Below are 21,758 nucleotides of genomic sequence, written 5' to 3'. Positions count from 1 at the left end.
GTAGTGTTTAGGGTGCATGTGGAGGAGTGATAAGAGATGAAACTAGTTTGTTAAGCAGAGAGCCTTATAGGAATAAACATTTTTGGGTGTTATGCTACCAGCAGTAGAGAGCATTGAAGAGTTTTAGGCAAGAGAGTATACTATCAGAATTTCACTTTAGAAAGATGTTTAAAGGCAGGTTGGAGGATTTGGTGAAAATAGACTTGAATTTAGAGGGATTACGACAGTTCAGTTCAGTTCAGTCCAGTCGTGTCCGACTCTTTGCGACCCCATGAATCGCAGCACGCCAGGCCTCCCTGTCCATCACCAGCTCCCGGAGTTCACTCAGACTCAGCGTCCATCGAGTCAGTGATGCCATCCAGCCATCTCATCCTCTGTCGTCCCCTTCTCCTCCTGCCCCCAATCCCTCCCAGCATCCGAGTCTTTTCCAATGAGTCAACTCTTCACATGAGGTGGCCAGAGTACCGGAGTTTCAGCTTTAGCGTCATTCCTTCCAAAGAAATCCCAGGGCTGATCTCCTTCAGAATGGACTGGTTGGATCTCCTTGCAGTCCAAGGGACTGTCAAGAGTCTTCTCCAACACCACAGTTCAAAAGCATCAATTCTTCGGCGCTCAGCTTTCTTCACAGTCCAACTCTCACATCCATACATGACCACTGGAAAAACCATAGCCTTGACTAGACGGACCTTAGTTGGCAAAATAATGTCTCTGCTTTTGAATATGCTATCTAGGTTGGTCATAACTTTCCTCCCAAGGAGTAAGCGTCTTTTAATTTCATGGCTGCAGTCACCATCTCCAGTGATTTTGGAACCCCCCCCCCCAAAAAAAAATAAATAAAGTCTGACACTCTTTCCACTGTTTCCCCATCCATTTCCTTTGAAGTGATGGGACCAGATGCCGTTACTACAGTAGTTCAGGTGAAAAATGGCAACTCCTTGAACTAAGGCTATGGGTTTAGAGAGGAGAGTGCAATTTGGAAAAAGATTTATGAAGTGGAGTATATATGATTTAGAGAGTGATTTAGAGAAGAAGATTCCTAATATGACTCCCAGGTTTCTGGTTTGGGCAGCTAACTGCGTGGGCCATAGACTATGATCAGGACTTTAGGAAGAGAAACACAGAGATGTCCAGTAGACAGCTTGATGATGTGGATCTAAAATGCAGCAGTGAGCTTTATGGAGAGAAATTTTCGTTTTCAGCATGTAGGAGATAGTGGAAGCCATGACCACGTATTACATGACTGAGAGAGTGTTGTAGAGGGAAAAGAGAAGAGCGAAAGGTCCCAGAGTAGAGTCTTGAGGAAGACCAACAGTTAAAAGTACAGGTGACTAAGGAAGCAGGACTCCTTTGTGCTCTTTGACACTGAAAGGTATCACCATTTGATTTAACTATAGTTTTCTCTTCTCAGGAATGGTAGTGCTATTGGCCTTCCGGTCCCACCTATCACAGCCTTAATCACCCCAGGTCCTGTTCGTCATTGCCAAATTCCTGATTTGCCTGTGGATGGAAGCCTGCTCTTTGAATTTCTCTTTTTCATCTACTTGCTGGTTGCTCTGTTCATTCAGTACATCAACATCTATAAAACAGTGTGGTGGTATCCATATAATCATCCTGCCTCTTGTACTTCATTGGTAAGTCTTAGTAGGCCTCTAAGTTCTTCATGTTACTTAGCCAAGAAACTAGTTGGAAAACTTTCATGTAGAAATTATTTTTCTTGGAATAAAATGTTTTTATATTAAAATGCAGATTACTTTCAGAACGTAATATCATAAAATTGTTAAATATCTGGCTTTGGTCCATAACCAGAGATAGGAAAAAAATATAAAGAAAATGTGGAAAACATTTAAGTAATTTATTATAACAGTATCACAGAAAGGTTTTGATGTTTAGCTTTCTCTACATCTAAAGTGGATGTGATCTGTCCCTGATTAGCAGAAAGAGAAAAGAACATGGGGAAACATAAAGGAGAGTGTTTTCATTTAGACCAGGTTCATATCATTTTGACATGTATCTGCTCCTAACTGTAAGAGAAGCTGTACAATATAGCCCCTTAGCTGAGTTCATCATTAACCATGGATGAAATTGGGTTCCGTTATAAAAGTAAACTAGAGGCAAGAACTAGCTATCTCTGCTGAAGTACATCAAAATATATTGTAGGTTTCTACTGCTCTCTTTCCAGTTTTTAGGAACACTGTGGTAATATTCCAGTTCAGGGTAGTCAGGTGACCTGGTAAGTAAGTGGTTGGCAATGGAAGATTTGGATGGATTATAGAGATGTGCTCTAGGAGAAAGACTATTGTCCTGGTAGCTTATATTGTCTGAGACTTCTAAATGATTAGAAAATCTCCCTGGTCTGGTGAACATAGGAAATGTGGACCAAAATATTCAAGACTATATGAGAAGGGAATAAACAATTTTATTTTAAATATTTGTATCACTTGGTTGCTCCTAAAATTAACCGTTAAGAATTTTCTTTCCATATTGATCATCTCTCGGCTTAATACCAGGTGAAGAAAAGTTTAGTTTCTTTATTTTAAGAATTATAATGATTTAGTGTCAAATAATTGCTTTTTTAAAAATAGGGTTTTGTTTTCTACCTGGATTATGAGTTTATTGAGTATAGGAACCCTACTTCATTCATCCTTCTTTGGCCATGGTGTTACAGAATGAGAAGGTTGGATTAGATGATCTTAAGGCTTCTTCCACTATGTAGTTCTATAATCTAAATACCTGTATTGTAACAGTGACATTGGCAGATACTTATTAATATATTTACTGTGCTATTTTCATAGTTTATTATTATTATTATATAGTGTATTATTATCTCATTTATTCCTTCTAAAAACAAGTAGGTATTATTCTATGATTCCCATTTTATAAGTGAGAAATATGAGACCTAGAGATTATGAAACTGGCTTAAAATCACATGTGATCAAGTGAATACTCAAATCCAGACCTATCTGCTATGCTCTACTCCCTGTATTTATTCTTAATTTACTCCATGAGTACCGTTGGTTAGTTCATTATACTGTTTCCACTTTGACATCCTATGGAAACTTGTCGCTTACTGAATTTTCAGGTTAATCACAGAACTCTTCCCCGTCAACTTCTGACAACTTCCCAGTCAATTTCTGACAAGAGTTCTTGTAAAAGTCCGTTACAAATGTTGCCTTGAAATGAAGGGAGCCAGTGCTCCTGTTATAATTGGGAAGCTGCTGACTCTAGAATTATGCTTACTTTGCTGTGACTCATACCACCAAAAGTGGGTGCCTTTTACCCTGCCCCTCTCCCCACTTCACTCAGTTTATGTGGTGCCTTGTGGCTGGCAGATATTAAATCTAGTAAGTTCAGTTACAAGAAAGTTTGGGCATGTAGTTTTTAGCTTTCCAGTCTCTACAGTAGAGGAAGGGACACTTAAAGGAGAGTGTCATGTGAGCTGGCTAACTTATCTGTCACATATGATCCTTGATCACACAAAGCTTAAAATTTAACTGTGGAACTATAAGTAGCATATGTAGAATAGCAAATAAGAGTTAGCTCATGAATCTGGGGCCTGCATCAGTGAACTGTTAAAGATGAATGGGCTGCCAGAGATCTGATTCCTTGACTGGGACGCTCACCATGGGATTTACATTTCAGCTAGTGATTTGTCTCTTTTAAGCTTTCTTCCATTAGGCATGCCTGACTCAGACGCTTGTCAGATTTACATGTTAGGTTTTCCTTTTTCCTTTTCAAGATCTTAGTAATTATCAGAAAGAAAATGTGGGCACCTGAATATGTAAAATATCATTCTAACTATCAAACAATTATATGAGTTAGTCTTAACCCTAAGAAAAATACAAGCTAGTAGTAATATAGGAAATTATTCAGAATATTCAGGAATGGAGTGCTCTGATTAATCAAATATTCTGGTTTATAAAGGTTAACCAAACGTAAATTACTATTTTTCAATGATTTAGAATATAAATGTGTTTAACAATGAAATACCTTAGGCACTTAAATTTTTTTTATATAAAAAATGTCTTAGATGGACTGGTGATACATATAAATAAGACCCCCAGACATTAGCTAGGGGATGTAGTGAATTTTCTTGCATTATTTTAAAGAAATAGGGTAAGCATGGAGGAGTCTCAAGGGGGAATAAATAATTGTTAGGATGTAAACACTTTCCTGGTGACTCAGACAGTAAAGCGTCTGCCTACAATGCGGGAGACCTGGGTTCTATCCCTGGGTCGGGAAGATCTTCTGGAAAAGGAAATGGCAATCCACTCCAGTACTCTTGCCTGGAAAATCCCATGGATGGAGAAGCCTGGTAGGCTACAGTCCATGGGGTCGCAAAGAATTAGACACGACTGAGCGACTTCACTTTTTTTCTTTCTAAACGCTTAGAGAAAAGGAAATAGTCTGAGAAGCAGTAAGCCATTCATTCTCTTGGTATTCTGACTGCTTTACCTTTAAAATGTATCCCAGATCTGGCAACTCCCAATTGCTGCTGACCCTGTTTGAGTGATCATGTTTTCTCACCTGAATTTAAAGCAATAGCTTCTTTACTGATCTTTCCCCAATACAATATATTTTCCACACAGCAATCAGCATGAGAATGTAAAAATACAAATAGAATCATGGCACCTTTTGCCTAAAACACTCCTATAACTACCCCTTAGGGGAAAAAAAGTAAACTCAGTCTTTATTGCTCATTACCTCATTTGAGCCTTCTTGCTGATTTTGAGACATACCAGGCATATATTTTCCTGCCTTAGAGCTATGTGATTACTTTTTCTTGGCTGGAGTGCTCAGCACCTGATCTTCTCTTGGCTGGTGCGTTTTTGTCATTCAGCTGTCAGCCTAAATGCCGCCTTCAGCCAAATGCTGCCTTCTTAGAGATAACCTTCCTAATCACCAGTTTAAATTGGTTCTACACTTCCCTTCCTAGTCATTACTGTTTTTTTTCTTACCAGCAGCATAATTGTTTGAAATGCTTTTGCTTGTTAGCTTGTTTATTGTTATTGCCTTTCCCTCTTAAGCAAACTGGGTGCCCAGCTCATATTTATTGAATGAGTTGAGAAATTCTGGAAGGAGAACTGTAGAAACTTAGAGACCTTTTGATCATCAAAATTAAAATATATCCTATTTTTTTTTGCCACTAATGACTTTTTATTTTATTATTACAGTTAAATATACAGACTTAGAACTAGAAGGAGCCATACATAGCATCTAGGTAATGCTGTCATTTTACAGGAAGAAGAGATCAACATAAGACATGTTTCAGAATCAAGTTAAGGGAAAAGACTGAATGTGTTGATGTATCAGTGAGTTAGGGAGTTTAGGTTAATAGATGCCCAGTTAGATTAATTTAAGTTTTCTTAAAGAGAGACCAACCACAGTAGCTCTTAGAGACTGGAAATTTAAATTTGACACTCATTATAAGTATGGCATTTTAGATAAATTATTCTTGTCATAATTCTGCAGGTTGGTACTTATTAACCCAAAACTGCAGTCTTTTCCTTTTAATACAGTAAACTTTCAAGAACAGAGAAGATTACATTCCAGATAGTTTAAAATAGTGTTTTAAAAATTAAAGCAACTTGTCATGAAAGAAGGAGAAGGTAGGTAGTCTCTTTAAAGTCTCCCCAATTCCTGTGGTCTGTAAATGTCAGGTGACATAAGAAGACCTTTCGAGGGGCGAGCTTCTTCATGTGGTAGTTACAACTGGATATCCATATTTCTTTCTGATGTAGTTATTTGTTTCTCTTACAGAATTTTCATCTCATTGATTACCACCTGGCAGCATTCATCACAGTGATGCTTGCAAGGAGGCTTGTATGGGCTCTCATCTCAGAGGTAACAGCTCATTCATTGTATTCTATCACTTGTAGCTAGAGCTAGTCACTAGGATGTGTTCAGGTTGAAAATGTGAAGTGTCAAAGTATAATTTAAATGCTGTTATAAATAATTTCTTTACTCTCACATGAACTGTGCCAGTTTTTTTAAAAAGGTTTTCTCATAATATATTCAAAGTTCAAGTGTGATATACTAATTCAGCTGTTAGAAATTCTATTTGTCCAGTAGGAGCTTAATTCTAGCTTCTGAGTCCTTCAGTATAATCTTTCTAATTTTGATAGTTATGGTAAAAATAGGATGGATTTTAGGTAACTGTTACTAGGGAAAGTTGCATCTAAAACAGTGATTCAAGTAACATTCACTTGGAATTATTTATATACTATTTGTGGAGTTGCTAGCAAGAGACATTTGAGTTTATTAAAACTTAGAATTTTTAAAAGACAGCATCCACATTTGCATAGGACTAATCCTGAAGATTAGAACCTAATTAATTAAAAAGACCATGTTAACATTAATATGATCTTTTTATGAAATGGCCATTGTTAAAATAATTTTTTTATACTTGTAAACCCCAGTGAAGAAGATAAATGTGTATTTTAAAATTTATCTTGTGCCCTGTGCTGCTGCTGCTAAGTCACTTCAGTCGTGTCCGACTCTGTGCAGCCCACCAGGCTCCCCTGTCCCTGGGATTCTCCAGGCAAGAACACTGGAGTGGGTTGCCATTTTGTGCCCTATAAATGAATACAAAAACAAAAAATGTTAACTTAGCTAAAATGGCTAATAATTTGTTTTTAGCTGTGAAATTTTGAATAAATCATTGCTATAATCACAGCTAACTTAGGGTCAACTCTTTTCTTCTAAAACATACATGGGAAGTCTGTGTCTGCAGGCTCTGATTTTCAGGACCTTTATTTCTGTGAGCACAGAATAATTGCAGATAATTAAGTCATAATCTGAAAGCTATTTGAAGTTAACTTTAAAATATTGATAGTAAGAGTGCAGGTTTTTCATGGTGGGAAAGGCTATCTATGATTTTTTAATCCCAAGGTCTTTATTTAGGTCATGAAATTAGGTTTTTGCTTTTGGATATTTGAGAAAGTCTCTTCTTTCTTTAGAGAAACTCAGTGGGATTTTATGTTTACATCTGTTAAAAGAGGCAAGGATTGATTTTGTTTCATCTTTTTTGGTTACTTAGAAATGGTGCTTGTGTATGTCAGATTAGTATGTAAACCCTTCTAGTTAGTGTGTAAGCCCTTCATAAATAGAGATTTCTTCTTTGGAGCTACAAGGGCTATACCTTGAAAAACTCTATTGTTTCTTTTACTTAAGAATAGTTTTAACAGCTTTTGCACAACTTCAGAGAGTTTACTGTTGTTTAGTCACTAAGTAGTGTCCAGCTGTTTGTGACCTCATGGATTGCAGCACTCCAGGCTTCCCTGCCCTTCACTATCCCCTGGAGCTTGCTCAAACATGTATCCATTGTGTCGGTCATGCCACCCAACCGTCTCGTCCTCCGTTGCCCCGTCTCCTCTTGCCCTCAGTCTTTCCTGGCATCAGAGTCTTTTTCATTGAGGAGGCTCTTTGCATAAGTTGGCCATAGTATTGGAGGTTTACTTTCTGCATCAGTCCTTCCAATGAATATTTAGGGTTGATTTCCTTTAGGATTGACTGGTTTGTTCTCCTTCCAGTCCATGGGACTCTCAAGAGTCTTCTCCAGGAGCACAGTTCGAAAGCATCAATTCTTTGGCGCTCAGCCTTTTTTATGGTCCAGCTCTCACATCCATGCATTGACCACTGGAAAAACCATAGCTTTGACTATGTGGACCTTTATTAGCAAAGTGATATCTCTGCTTTTTAATACACTATCTAGATTGGTCATAGCTTTCCTTCCAAGGAAAAAAAATTTCATGGGTGAAGTCACCTTCTGCAGTGATTTTGGAGCCCCCCAAAATTAAATCTGTCAGTGCTTCCTCTTTTTCCCCATCTATTTGCCCTGAAGTAATGGGACCAGATGCCAAGATCTTGGTTTTTTGAATGTTGAGTTTTAAGCCAGCCTCTTCACTCTCCTCTTTCACCCTCATCAGGAGGTTCTTTAGTTCCTCTTCACTTTCCGCCATTAGAGTGGTATTATTTGCATATCTGAGGTTGTTGGTCTTCCTCCCGTCAATCTTGATTCCAGCTTGTGCTTCATCTAGCCCAGAATTTTGTATGATGTACTCTGCATAGAAGTTAAATAAGCAAGGTGGCAATATACAGCCTTGACAAGCTCCTTTCTCAGTTTTGAACCAGTCTGTTGTTCCATGTCTGGTTCTAATTGTTGCTTCTTGACCTGCATGCAGGTTTCTCAGGAGACAGGTAAGATGGTCTGGTATTTCCACCTCTAAAGAATTTTCCACAGTTTGTTATGATCCACACGGTTAAAGTCTTCAGAGTAATTGATGAAGCACAAGTAGATGTTTTTCTGGAATTCACTTGCTTTTTCTATGATCCAGTGGATGTTGGCAATTTGATCTCTGGTTCCTCTGCCTTTTCTAAAACCAGCTTGTATATCTGGAAGTTCTCAGTTCATGTACTGTTGAAGCCTAGCTTGAAGGATTTTGAGCATTACCTTGCTAGCATGTGAAACTAACACAATTGTACAGTACTTTGAACATTCTTTGGCATTGCACTTCTTTGAGATTGGAATAAAAACTGACCTTTTCTATTCCTGTGGCCACTGCTAAGTTTTCCAAATATGTTGACATATTGAGTGCAGCACTTTATCAGCATCATCTTTTAGGATTTGAAATCACTCCACTGGAATTCCATCACCTCCACTAGCTTTGTGGTTAAGAGCTTGGACTCTGGAATATGGCAGAAATTATAAATACATTCAGGTTCTGCTGCTGTGGTGACACTAGGCAGAAACAGCCTTTTTGTTGTTGTTAACTAACCCTAAACATTCAAGAGTGGAGGCACTGAAGTAATTCCAGTTGCTTAAATGCCTTCTCTTATCTTTGACACATGAGGTACACTGGCATGAAGTATGTATCGGGAATAATATGCAACTATTTGCCATGCTATTACTGAGAACACGTTGAGCCTACTTCACAGTTTTGAGGCTCAGGCAGTAGTATTAATTAACTGCTTTTATGCTTTTATAAGTAACTACACAAACAGCATATATTGTGTGTATATTATTTATGCTGTGTATTGATAGCATGTTGGGTGAACTAAGAAATGCATACATAGGAGGTACCTGGAAAACTCCTCCTTTTCCATGTGCTATTGACTCCAGACAATTGTTTTTCTGAGTTCTGACATTGCTGTTCCAGAGCTTATAAGAATCTGTCATTTTCCCCTGCATTTCACTCATTCCCTCCTTCCTGGTTTAGTTTGTAAGAAAATGACATTGCAGAGCCTCATGTTTAGACAACTATGGTTTCTTACTATATTTAATCAGTTTTAAAGATTCAAGATTAAAGAAGAGTATTTGAACAGCTGTGATGTGAAGATCTAGAAGTAAGGACCATGCGTTATTTTCATGTTTGCTAAAGTAAAAAAAAAACCATCAAACCTTCTATTTATATAGGGATTTGTCAAAGAAGATCTCATTACTTTTTGAAGTTTCCATAATTTACTAAACATAAATTCAGCAAGCATATTGGGGGGAAGATTCAAAGAAAAATAGAAACACTGTTGCTGCTGTTGAGGCTATCGTCTAGTCTGGAGTCAAACTAGTGGCTCACTATTTTTATGTATATAAAAATCACTTGGTGGGTTGTTAAAATACAGGTTCCTTAACTTGTGAGTTTGTTCCCTATACCTGATGATGAAAGCAAGTAGGAATTTGCATGTACAGTGAGCAGCCCCAGTGATTCTGATGAGTGTGGTTAATGGAACATACTTTGAGAAGCCCCAATGTAAATAAATTAGACAATTTCATAAGAAATTGTGTGGAGGTCTGTGTGAGGCACCATGGGAATGTAAGGAGGAAACAGCTAACTGCCTGGAGTGATCTGAACCTTCAAGAAAGAGGAAAATAAAGCGAGATGGGCAGTTTTTCTCCTTTCCTTCCTTCACCGCCCCCCCCCCCCCAAGTTTATCTTCCTCTAAATTTACTAAGTCCTTACTGGAGTCACATTGCTTTTGAGTAAGGTCATTTATAAACTTTTATTTTTGGCGCTTCCAAACTTACAGGCCACTAAGGCGGGTGCATCATCAATGATTCACTACATGGTTCTGATATCAGCCCGCTTGGTGCTACTTACTTTGTGTGGATGGGTACTTTGTTGGACCCTCGTCAATCTCTTCCGAAGCCATTCAGTCCTCAATCTCCTTTTCCTTGGCTACCCGTGAGTACTCCAGTTTTACTATTTTATTAGTAAGTCTTAAGAAATTATTGGGTCATGCCAGATGATGGTATAAAAGGGAGGGAAATGAAATTCTTCAATGCAAATCTGAAGTTTAGGCAATTGGAAAAAAATCAGTGGGTAGGGTGACCGAATAATTTATTTTCTAAACTGGAATAGAGTTAGGGCAATGGATAAAAACTAAGGTTGTTCCTGAGCAGTACCAATGGAGAACATTTTCATTAGCTTTATTTGCCATATAAAATTCATATACAGTAAAATTCACAAATCTTGTGTACATTTGCTGAGTTTTGATAAATGCATATACATGTGTAAATCAAAACCTCATCCCAGTATGGAATGTCACTATTACTCCAGAGATTCCTTCATGTCCCTTTCCAGTCAAACCCCACCCTTTGCATCCCAGAGCCAACCACTGTTTTGATTATTTTTCCCCCACCAGAGATTAGGTTGCCAGTTCTAGAATATCATATAAATGGAATTGTACAATATGTACACTTTCAAGCCATCTTTGACTCAGCATGTTGTTTTTGAGATTTGTCTATGGTTACATATTATAAATAATAGTTCATTGCATGAATATACCACAGTTTATTTTCCTCTTGTTTGACATCAGTGTTGTTTCTAGTTTTTGACTACTCTTAAAAAAAAAAAACAAACTATTATACACATTCTTATACAAGTCTTTTTTTGTAAAGCTACCTTTACATTCTCTTGGGAGAATTATATGTAGGAGTGGCATTGCTAGGCCACAAGGTAGGAGTATGTTTAGTTTAATTAGAGTCTATCAGACTTTTTCTCAAAGAAGTGGTATCATTTTATCCTTTCACCAATACTGTAAGAGTCTGACAGCTACACAGTTTTGTCAGCATTTGATGTTTTCCATTTGAAAAATTTTAGCCATTCTGATGGTTGAATTGTGTTTTATTGTAGATATTACCTTATTAAACTAAATATCTTGCATAGTTTTTTAATTTGTATACATTTGGCTAAAACCACCTTCATTAGATGTAACAGATAGCTATCATTTATTCAGCTCTTATTATGTGTTAAATGTTGGGCTAGGTGGTGCTTATAAACATCATCTCATGAAATCATTACAATCACCCAGGAAGTAGTATAAAATCTGCTGTAACAGATCCAACATACTGGAGGCTTTAAAAGTTAGAAATTTATTCCTCTCTCCTGTACAGTGTGTATTTAAGTTATGTTGGATAGTTGTAGTAGCTCCATGGTGTCAGGACTCAAGCTTCTGTTATCTTTTTGCTCCACTTTCCCTAGTAGAATACATTGTAAGGGAGTCTGGAAAACTGAATCTTCAGCAGGGGAGCTGTATCTCAACTAAAATTTCTGTTGCTGTGGAAGAACAGAACAGTAGCTATTGGCAGACAATTAGCAATTTTTGACATAGGTAAAGACAGATTAAGCAGTTGAAAAATTTTCCTATGGTTAGACAATTAATGAGAAAGACCCAGGTCTTTTTGATTCCAGAGCCATTGTCTTAACCATTACTCTAAATTCAGTAGTCCTCAAAATGTGGCTCCCAGAACAAGAGCATCACTACCTCCTAGAAATTTGTTAGAAATTCTTGGAATCAACCCCAGACTGAAACAGAAACTCTAGAAAGTATGGCCCAGCGATTTGTGTTTTAACACAAGTCCTCCAGATGATTCTGATGCTAGCTCAAATTTGAGAATCATTGCTTTACACCATTTAGGATGCTATAGCATAAGCATGAATTTATATGTCGTGACTGTATAAAATAAAGACATACTCAGAGACTGTGCAGCCAAGTCTGACTTTGTGGCAAGAAGAGTCTTTCTATTGGTTGTACTCTGTAAGGTTCTAATTATAATACTTAAACAATTATTTAAAGGACTCATCAACTTGGTTCATACAGAATGATTTTTCTTGTTATAAACTTCATTTTTCATGATTCAGATTCCTTATAAGGTGCATATTTTACATCAATTGTTTCTGTATTTCTAGATTAACATTTCACCTGTTTTGAGTTGAAAACAAATTATTTAGTTATTCTGTTTACTAGCAATATCTGATTGAATCATTTATTTATTTATTTATTTATTTTTAATTTTTTTTTCCTAACTACAATTTTATTTTATTTTTAAACTTTACAAAATTGTATTAGTTTTGCCAAATATCAAAATGAATCCGCCACAGGTATACATGTGTTCCCCATCCTGAACCCTCCTCCCTCCTCCCTCCCCATACCATCCCTCTGGGTCGTCCCAGTGTAGAAGATTAACCATATCTAACTTGAAAGGCTAATATATGGATATATCAAGGAATATTTTGGCTAGACTGAAGAGGATTACCATCATCAGAATGACTAGCAAACCTTTTCATTTCTTTTAAGATATGTAAAGAAGCTTATTTTTGGAGGCTGTCCATACCCTTGTAAAACAATGAAATAAGCATGTAATTCAAACAAAGTTTATGTCTAAATATATGTACTAACCCTCTTTAAAATTCTTTAATGAATCATTTTTGTACTTTACAAAACTCTCCATGCTCTAAGCCTTTGATGCTACCCTGTATCAGTTATCTGTTGACATATGATGCGGTAACAAACATCCGCAGAGCTGTGGTAGCATACATACACTCTGTGTATTTATTGTGCATATGTTGGGATCAGCTGGAAGTTAAGAGGCTCTCCCAATCTTATCTTAGCTGGGTTCAGTCACATGTTTGAGACTGATGGCTGTCTGTTTAGCTGTCTGTTTAGGCATCTAGGACAAGTAAGCTCTGTTCCATGAGTCTCATGCTCTGGCAACCGTCTCTGGACACGGTCACATGAAACTGGCAGAGTGGCAAAAGAACAAGCCTGAATGTACAAGCCCATTTAAAGCTTCTCATCCTAGCGTGTCTGCTAACATGCCATTGGCCAGAACAGATCACACTGTTGAGCCCAGCATGGAGATTAGGCAGGGTCTCCTTCTATGCGAAGGAGGGCTGTGCAGTTATGCGACAGTGGGTGAAACTACTGGGAAGGGTAAAGAAACGGGGCCATCATGGCAATCTACTCCACACCTCAGCTCTCACCCCACTCCTGCATGTGCGGTTTCAGCAGTATTGAACTTGCAGCCTTCTCTAGCTTTCGCAATTTTGCACATGTGAGTTTTGCCTGATACTTTTGCATTTACTCACCTCCCTTTCTGCTACTCCAGGGCACATTCACTTTGGATCCCAGAGCTGCTGCTCACCATCCTCTTAATTAGTAATAAAGTCATCCTTTCTCCCTCTATAGGGAACTATGAACAAGTGACATTTGTTAATTTTTTTAAAATAAAATTCATAAAGTGTCTTTTTATTCTCTATTTTTAATATCTAAATTTATATCAGTGAAATGACCACTTTATTTATAATACAGACCTAGGTTATAACGTGGAAGTTTCTTAAGACTTAGGGAAGTGTTTAAAATGTTTTTAAGGAACCAAAGTTTGAAGTAACTTTAAGAAGTTACGAAAAGTCTCACAAATTTTTGGTCCTCTAGCCAAGTAATTTTACCTGTAAGAATTTATCTATTGTACTTCTGAATTGTTTGTATTAATCTTATCAGGTATTTATTTAGTGCTTACTATGTTTCAGCCTCTATTATAGGTATCAAGGATATATATAGCAGTGAACTAATAAACAGACTAAAATATCTGGTTCCTGGAGCTTTTTACATTGTAGTAAGGGGAGGTTAGACCAGTGGAAAAAAAACCCTAAATAAAAAACCTAATAAACATGTAAAATACATGATCTTACCAGTTCAGTGGAGAAAAATAACAAGGGGAGCTAGGGTGGTGATATGGGTGATGTTGTGGGGAGGCAGGGGAGCCCCACCACTAAGAAGAGAAAACAGGAAGTAAAAGGCAACCCTTCAAGAAATACCAGATGTACACAAAGATGTGTGTGGGAAATTATTTACTCCATTGGTAATTATGATAGTGGAAAATAACAAATAGTATGTTTCTAACAAGAGAGAAATAGGTAAAGGATGGTATAGTTATATGAGGATACTGTAGTACCTTTTAGAATTGTTAACAAAAACATTTAATGACATGAGAAAATACTCAGTGTATACAAGCTACATAATCACACAGCCAAAGTTAAAACAGTAGTATACAAAACAGTTTATACTGTGTGAAGCTAAACATAGAAAAAATATAAAGCCTATGCACCCAATTGTAAAAATTATAAAAAGGATGATTTCTAGGTAATTGTCATGATTTTTTTTGTAGTTTCTTATCGTACAGAATATATATTGCCTTTGTGGGAAGAAATTAAAGAGCTTCCCAGATAATGAATTTGCCATCAGCCAAGTCCCCATTATATTAGGTTCATTCTGAAGAATCATGACTATTTTACTAACATAGTTATGAGGTCTGATATTAGGTGGCATCTGTGGTCTCATTTTCATACTCCTGTTTTTCTACAGGTTTGGTGTTTATGTTCCTCTCTGCTGTTTCCACCAAGATAGTAGAGCTCATCTCCTCCTCACAGACTTTCCCTATGCCGTTCAGCACCAGGCAGTAGAGGAAAGTGCCTCAACTGTGGGTGGCTTGGCGAGATCCAAGGACTTCCTCTCCTTATTGCTGGAGTCTCTAAAAGAACAGTTTAATAATGCCACGCCCATCCCCACCCACAGCTGCCCACTGTCTCCTGACCTCATTCGCAATGAAGTGGAATGTCTGAAAGCAGATTTCAACCACAGGATCAAGGAAGTTCTCTTCAACTCTCTCTTCAGTGCCTACTATGTTGCGTTTCTTCCCCTGTGTTTTGTGAAGGTAAGAGGTTACGTGCTTTCCCGCGCTTCCTGGATTTGTGTGTGGATGACATAAACTGGGTATTATTTAATCCCCCTTTTCTCTGTCTCCCCTTCGGCAGCCTGGATGGTGGAGTTCGGCTGCATCTGGAGTGCACCAATACCTGGTTGGTGGATAGATGTTTCCCTATCTGTGATGCACCCGTGGTGGTCCCCTCTTGTTTTCTTTCTTTCTTTTTTTTTAGATTTCCCCCACCCCCAGTTTCTGGAGAGAATAAACTTGTACTTAGAATCAGTATATGGTAGTGTAAGAGGACTGAAGTTTCAGTAAAATACAGCCTACCATGGTTGATCTTAACATGGTCATCAGGAGTTTCCTTGAATTTAATCTAACCTTTATTTAAACTTTATTTTGGTAGAAGAGAAAAATGGTCTGGATGTCACTTGGGCCCAGAATCTTTTGGGTCATTTTAGTGCCCTTCCTTCACCCATTGAGCAGCACATCTGCAGCTGGAGTGGTCATTCACAGAGAGCATTCACTTCTAGACAGAAAGAACTTAAAGTATCATTGCCTCTCCCTCCCAACCCTAACTCATGCAACCAGAAAGTCAGGCTGCAGGATTTTGGAGGACTCTGCTCTTGAACTTTCTGCACGGACAGCAGGACAGCAAATGCATGTGTGACTCAGAGTGGCATTATCTGCGGGGCATATATACACGCATCCATCCCTGCCTTCTTGCTCGCCAGCACATGGATCATTTCTCTCTCTTCTAATCTCTTCCAGAGTACCCAGTACTATGACATGCGCTGGTCATGTGAGCACCTCATTATGGTGTGGATCAATGCTTTTGTCATGCTCACCACACAGCTGCTGCCATCCAAGTACTGTGATTTGCTGCATAAATCAGCTGCTCACCTGGGCAAGTGGCAGAAGCTTGAACATGGCTCCTACAGCAATGCTCCACAGCACATGTAAGTAGGTTAGAGGATAAAACCATTTAACACCTTTTTACATGCTGCTGACCATGTTTATTTGCTTTGTATGTCATTCTTGTTCTTGGCTTTGAACATTTAATTTTTAGTTTTTGCCCACATGGGTGCTTGTCATCACTCTAAACTGAAAGCAGGGAACATTAACTCATTTCCACCACCATCCCCAGTCCCTCCTCAAATGCCTTCTACCTTTCAACTGCCCAGTCACTCTAGAGTGTGTAATTTGTTTCCCAAACTATCACCTTGGAGTTTTCTTTCAGTCCTAACCATTTGCCCAAATTCAGAGACTCATGATATATTTTTAATTTTCTTTAGAAGACTGTGAGATTCATCTTCTTGTTTTCATTGCCACAGCTAAATAGCTGCTAGCTAATTGTCTTAGGCAGCTGGACTTTGCTTCTCTCGTCTTTTCTCTCTAATAAATGTAAATTTGCTCTAGTAATTTTCCTAGACAGCATTTTTATTTTTTGTTTACTTATTTTTGTTTTTTTGTTTCTTTGTTTTGTTGTTGTATTAGCCTGCATCTTCGTGCACTTCTTTTCCTAAACTAATGAATGTTGCTCTGCTTTTCCTATATTCAAATGAAAACTGTCCCTGATTGAGTTCTTTCTGAGTATTCCTTTCATTGTGTCCCCCTGTCAGTCATTTCTCTGCATGGTCCCTATGGTCCAAAGTGACTGACTTTAGAATCCTTTTATTGTCTTGCTTCTGAGACCTTCATCATGCCTTTCTCTCAGACCTGGACCATCTTCATCTTGCTCCCTTTTATAATTTGAACATTTCACAAATTTCATCACCTAGAAATTCTTTCCTAATTAAATTAGGAAATTAAAGGTGTCCTAATTAAAGGTGACATTCCCTTCCCCTCTTCCCCTCAGAGTGCTCCCTTCAATTATTTGCCTTGATGTCTGATACAGATTAGCACAGGCCTTCAAGCCCAGGAACTGAAAGAGATTGGGCCAGGCTGAAAAGAAACCTGACTGTGGGCAAAGGACAGATTTCAATAAAAATTGAAAATCCAATGCACAGTGCTAGTACTGTACATCTTCAGGCTCCTGATGGCACATGGCCATGAGGTGTGTCTTCACTTTAATGCTGGTAAGTGTGAGCAAGGCTGATGGAACATTTTCTGAACTGGGAAAGCTTCAGGGTGCTAGACGTTTTTTTTTCTTTAACATATTTAAAATGCTGTCCCAGTTCTTACCCTAGGAAACTAACCTTTCCAAAATCAGGAAGAGATGAATTAACTTAGATTTTTTTTAAAAAAAGTTTAACCTGAAGATCCCCCATCCCCACCCAAACTCCATTATGTTGGTGCTGGAAAGAGTGAAGCTTCTTGCATAACTTCTTTTTCCTAGAGAACCTCTATAAAAATAAACCAGGAAAGCAGTAAAAAGAAAAGTCTGTGTGTTGGTACCTTGTGTGTCTCTGTATTCTTCTGTACAGCTTCTCACAGTATGAAGCACTTGAAATGTGTGATAAATGAATAGATTTTCTGTAGCTTGTGGGATGTAATTCTGCAGTAAATGTCACGCTAGTTCGATAATGTGTTAATTTCTCCACTCATCTTGTTACCATCCACTTTCCTCTTCTTGTTTGTTCCCTCTAGCATTTCCACCGGTGGACTCTGCTCACTTGGGATTGAGGTGACAGTCCACCTGCTTATACTCGATTTTCTGGCTCACAGATGCCTTACTTACACATTTGTTTCTGCTTGTTCTCCTAAGCCTCTTAAGTCCTTTGACACTGAGTTAACTTTGTAGTTAACTTTTCTCTCTAAATATAGCAATGAAGTTATAATAAATCCTTTCTAACTCCTTCCAGTCTGACCATGGAATCACTGTCTTTTCAGAATTCAGGCAGATGAAGACTTGAATACTTAATCTTTTCCATAGAAATATAGCTGGTTTTGCCAGACACTATCTTATCTGTAATTGCCAATATGCTAACATTGCATTTCTTTCTCCCTTAGTTGGTCAGAAAATACAATATGGCCTCAAGGGGTGTTGGTGCGACACAGCAGATGCTTATATAGAGCCGTGGGGCCTTACAACGTGGCGGTGCCTTCAGATGTATCCCATGCCCGCTTTTATGCAAGTACCGCTTATTTCTTTTCAGACATAAGCTTAGGAGTGTTAGGAGGCCACTCTGTGTGTAAATATCTAGCACAGAGTATAGCACATACTAGGACATTAATACAGGGTAATTATTTTACTACTGTAATGGCCTCTGTCCTTTGGGAATACTTCTGAAAGGCAGATTGAAGGTGAAATGCCAGTATCTCAACTTTAATAGTTTGACTGGTTTCTCTAGTTACAATGGAATTTGTTGAGTCTAGTATTACTTGAAAGAAGTACACAATTATTTAAGACTTCCATTTTCATCTTACAGTCTTTAATTTTGTAATAGTTTGGTTTAGCAGTATCGCTATTATATCTGTGTGTCATTATGCAGTATCTAATATAGTAATAATATGATTTTAGTTTTTGGTTTTTCTCATGTATATCATCTCCTTAAAATACTTAGCCTTCCCCTTTGAAACACAGGCAGATGGCATGATCTGTGGTCTTTTACCTTTTTTCGAATTAAAAGGAAAAAAGGCTTAAAAGTTTGAAAGGAAAAAAGCAATAGATACCTACTAAAGCCAGTTTCTGTCCCATTTGATTTATGTCTTGGGTTATGTTCTGTTTGATCTTTCAGTTTTCCAGAAATTCTGGCTCTAGGAGGGAGAAATATTTACTTATTAAAGAAAGACAAACTGATTAATGGGAATGGGGAATAGAAGGTACATGCAGGAAACTGTTTTCAGTAAAAATGCCCAAAGTGCAGTGCATTGCCTTTGAATGGAGATCATATTCTGAAAAAGAATTGGGAGATTTTATTCATTCATTCATTCATTTGATACTTGAATCCCTTTCTCCCTCCCATCCCTCCCTTCATCCCTCCCAGTTCCTCCCAGTACTTGGACGTTCTGGTTCTGCGAGTGTTCACTACTAAGGACTTTTTCATTAAAAACTGAAAACTTGCATCAGGGCAGGCTGCTTATAAATAGGGGTGGGTGGGCCGAGGTGGAAGGCCTTTGAATGAGGGAACTATGACAATCTCTTTGACTCCTGTGGGATTGCCTTAAGATGGAGGAGTGGACTTAGGTTATAACTGCACAAACATCTGGTTTCTACACAGAATATTTCATTCAGCCAGCTGAATTCCACAGGCTGTTAATGGCATCTGTTGGCCATTATGGTCCCCTGGAAGCCGACAGTAACCAGATGGTTTATTAAAATTTCCTGCTTGAAAAATAAGTATTTTCCTTGCTAGTGTTGGACAGCTGAAGAATCAGGTGGAAACCATAGAAGAAAGATTAAGGAACTTATTACTGATTTTGTGTGACCAAACACGTAAATCAGTGCTTCTCAGAGTGGTGGTTGGGTCCCTTAGAGTCAGATCTCTGAAGAATCCTAGGAATTTGCATCATTTACATATTTGGAAATGATTCTTAAGGCACACTGAAGTTTAGAATGGACCTGCTACCTGTAACTGTGGCTCTCCTCACATTTTTACTCTTTCAGTTTATAGCCTACCTACACATTTAATTATATTTGGTATAATTGCCACAGAATCTGAAATTGCCTGATTTTTTTTTTAGAATGTTAATTCTGAGCCAGTATTATACATGGTATTACTGGAGATCATGTAATAAAATCCAGGGTAAGCATGTTCTTTCTCCTGCAGAAGAATCCCGAGAACCCAGTTAAACCTTTCAGAGCTTTATTCTCAGATTTGAGCCCTGAGGTCTAACTTATTCTTTTAGATCTGATACACTACCATTAGCACAGTTTGCAGTCTGTGACCACTGTCTTCTATTCATAATACATTTTTATTAGTCAACTAGGATTCAGCCTCTTAAGAGTGATGAACTTGGAGCTCTGTGTTTAGCCAGTCTCTTAATTCTAACTAATCTTTCCTTCCTTCTTCAATGTTCTGTCTTTGTATACCCTACTTCTCAATATCCAGAAAAACTGGGCAAAACAAAACAGCTTGGTGGGTAACAGTTTAAGAAATTAAGAAATTACTGTATTGATATTTCAACTTGTATTACCACCCCTCCCTCCAGACTTGTTTAGTTTAGGTGTTTATATCTTAGATCAGCCCACAAACCAACGATTTTTACATTTTTAAGCAGTTACATTTTAAGTGGTTATCTCAAGTAAAATATTTGAGATAAGATATAATCTAGGAAAAACTTTTTTTTTTTTTGAGGAAGATTTCTTTTGGATAAATCCCTTTCTGTTTCTCAGGGGTATTGAAATAAAATGTATTTCATTACTCCTTGAGCAAAAAAGAATGGGTTTGGATCTCTGCCTGATTGACATTCAATAAGCAGATCTACTTATTAGTGTACATAGGAGCCTATAACTGTAAAATGATTTTAGAAAAAAATGTGAGAATAACTGCCATCTTTTCTATGAAATAACATTTTGCTTTTTAACTTCCTTACAGTTCCTGTTTCATCGTCCATTAAGGCTGTTAAATCTGCTTATCCTTATTGAGGGCAGTGTTGTCTTCTACCAGCTCTATTCCTTGCTGCGGTCAGAGAAGTGGAACCACACACTTTCCATGGCTCTCATCCTCTTCTGCAACTACTATGTTTTATTTAAGCTCCTCCGGGACAGAATAGTATTAGGCAGGGCATACTCCTATCCGCTCAACAGTTACGAACTCAAGGCAAACTAAGCTGCCTCTCAACAATGAGGGAGAACTCAGATAAAAATATTTTCATACGTTCTATTTTTTTCTTGCGATTTTTATAAATATTTAAGATATTTTATATTTTGTATACTATTATGTTTTGAAAGGTGGGAAGGGCAAGGGATATTAAATGTATCCATAAACAAGGTGATGTGATCTTTCATGTGTTAGTATATTTGACTAATATACAGAGGAGAGGTGTGCCTCTCTAGTAAAGAGATTGGTTTGTTTGTATGGCCCTGGAATAACTCATTCATTTCTGAACACATCTCATATATCACTTGACATGGTACCTTTTGTGTGTCTGCTTTCCTCCCAGTCCTCCTCATCTTTTGTCTTTGGTTGGCCTTATTGTTACAGAGAGATCAGTGGAGTTGCCTGACAGTACTCATTATCTTTTGTTTTGTTTTTTGACTGGCAGATAGTATTGGAGTGCATGGGGCAAGAGTGGGTTTAAGTCCTATTGGGGTTCTCTTTGTTGCCTACTGGGAAGAAGCATTTCTGAGGTAGGAAATCTGCATTCTGTCTGCTCTATGACATTTAAATATACTTTTGTGAAAGCTCTTATCCTAAAACAGGATATTAGCTCATTTTCCCTGTTCTTCCACTTCTTTTGCTTGAAAAGATTTTCCTTTTCTTGTTAGCTGTTTTGAAATAATACTTTTAAGGACAGGATAGAGTGCCCAAACTTATGAAGAAGTTGGGTGTGATCAGTGGGAGAAGTTGAGCACAGATCCCCTGGCCTGGGGTCTGGCAGGTTGAAGACACCCAAGTAACTGGAGGAATGGATGCAGTCTAGCAGCAACCCCCCTACCATGGCCTATTTGGAGTTATGAGTAGAAGGGAAATATGAGAAGTTACCTCTTTCTCCTCGAATAGTTTGATCTGTGTGTGTTCTTAATTTCATACTCCAGAACCTTTATGTCTGTATTAACCCCTTTCAGTCCATTTTCTTGAAAGGGGCTATACTCAGTCAGTTGATGTCACTAGTCAACTAAATTTCTGAGCCTTGTCTTGAGAACCTGAAATACATTTTCACGTGTTTTCTATGT

The 21,758-nt window shown here is 37.9% G+C and overlaps 1 protein-coding gene across 5 annotated transcripts in view; it reads left to right on the top strand.

Annotated features, from left to right (window-relative positions):
• TMEM39A (transmembrane protein 39A) overlaps nt 1–20,852 on the top strand; it is a 29,083-nt gene extending 8,231 nt beyond the window's left edge. Inside the window, exons 3-10 of one of the 5 annotated variants that reach the window (XR_011566410.1) lie at nt 1,409–1,631; nt 5,758–5,841; nt 10,021–10,175; nt 14,638–14,986; nt 15,087–15,131; nt 15,749–15,936; nt 16,875–17,055; nt 17,930–18,050. Coding sequence is in view for 4 of the 5 variants with exons in the window: in XM_070788519.1 (XP_070644620.1) it covers nt 1,409–1,631; nt 5,758–5,841; nt 10,021–10,175; nt 14,638–14,986; nt 15,087–15,131; nt 15,749–15,936; nt 17,930–18,050; nt 20,458–20,691 (1,399 nt within the window). In the remaining variant the exon portion in view is untranslated. Of the gene's footprint in view, nt 1–1,408; nt 1,632–5,757; nt 5,842–10,020; nt 10,176–14,637; nt 14,987–15,086; nt 15,132–15,748; nt 15,937–16,835; nt 17,056–17,929; nt 18,051–20,457 lie in introns of those variants that run through there. The other 4 variants (XM_070788519.1, XM_070788530.1, XM_019985475.2 and 1 more) reach the window with 4 other exon arrangements.
• Nucleotides 20,853–21,758: the final 906 nt, after the last annotated feature.

Source organism: Bos indicus, chromosome 1 (genome assembly GCF_029378745.1).
Source record: "Bos indicus isolate NIAB-ARS_2022 breed Sahiwal x Tharparkar chromosome 1, NIAB-ARS_B.indTharparkar_mat_pri_1.0, whole genome shotgun sequence".
NCBI lineage: Eukaryota > Metazoa > Chordata > Mammalia > Artiodactyla > Bovidae > Bos > Bos indicus.
This window is presented reverse-complemented; position numbering and strand designations above follow the sequence as displayed.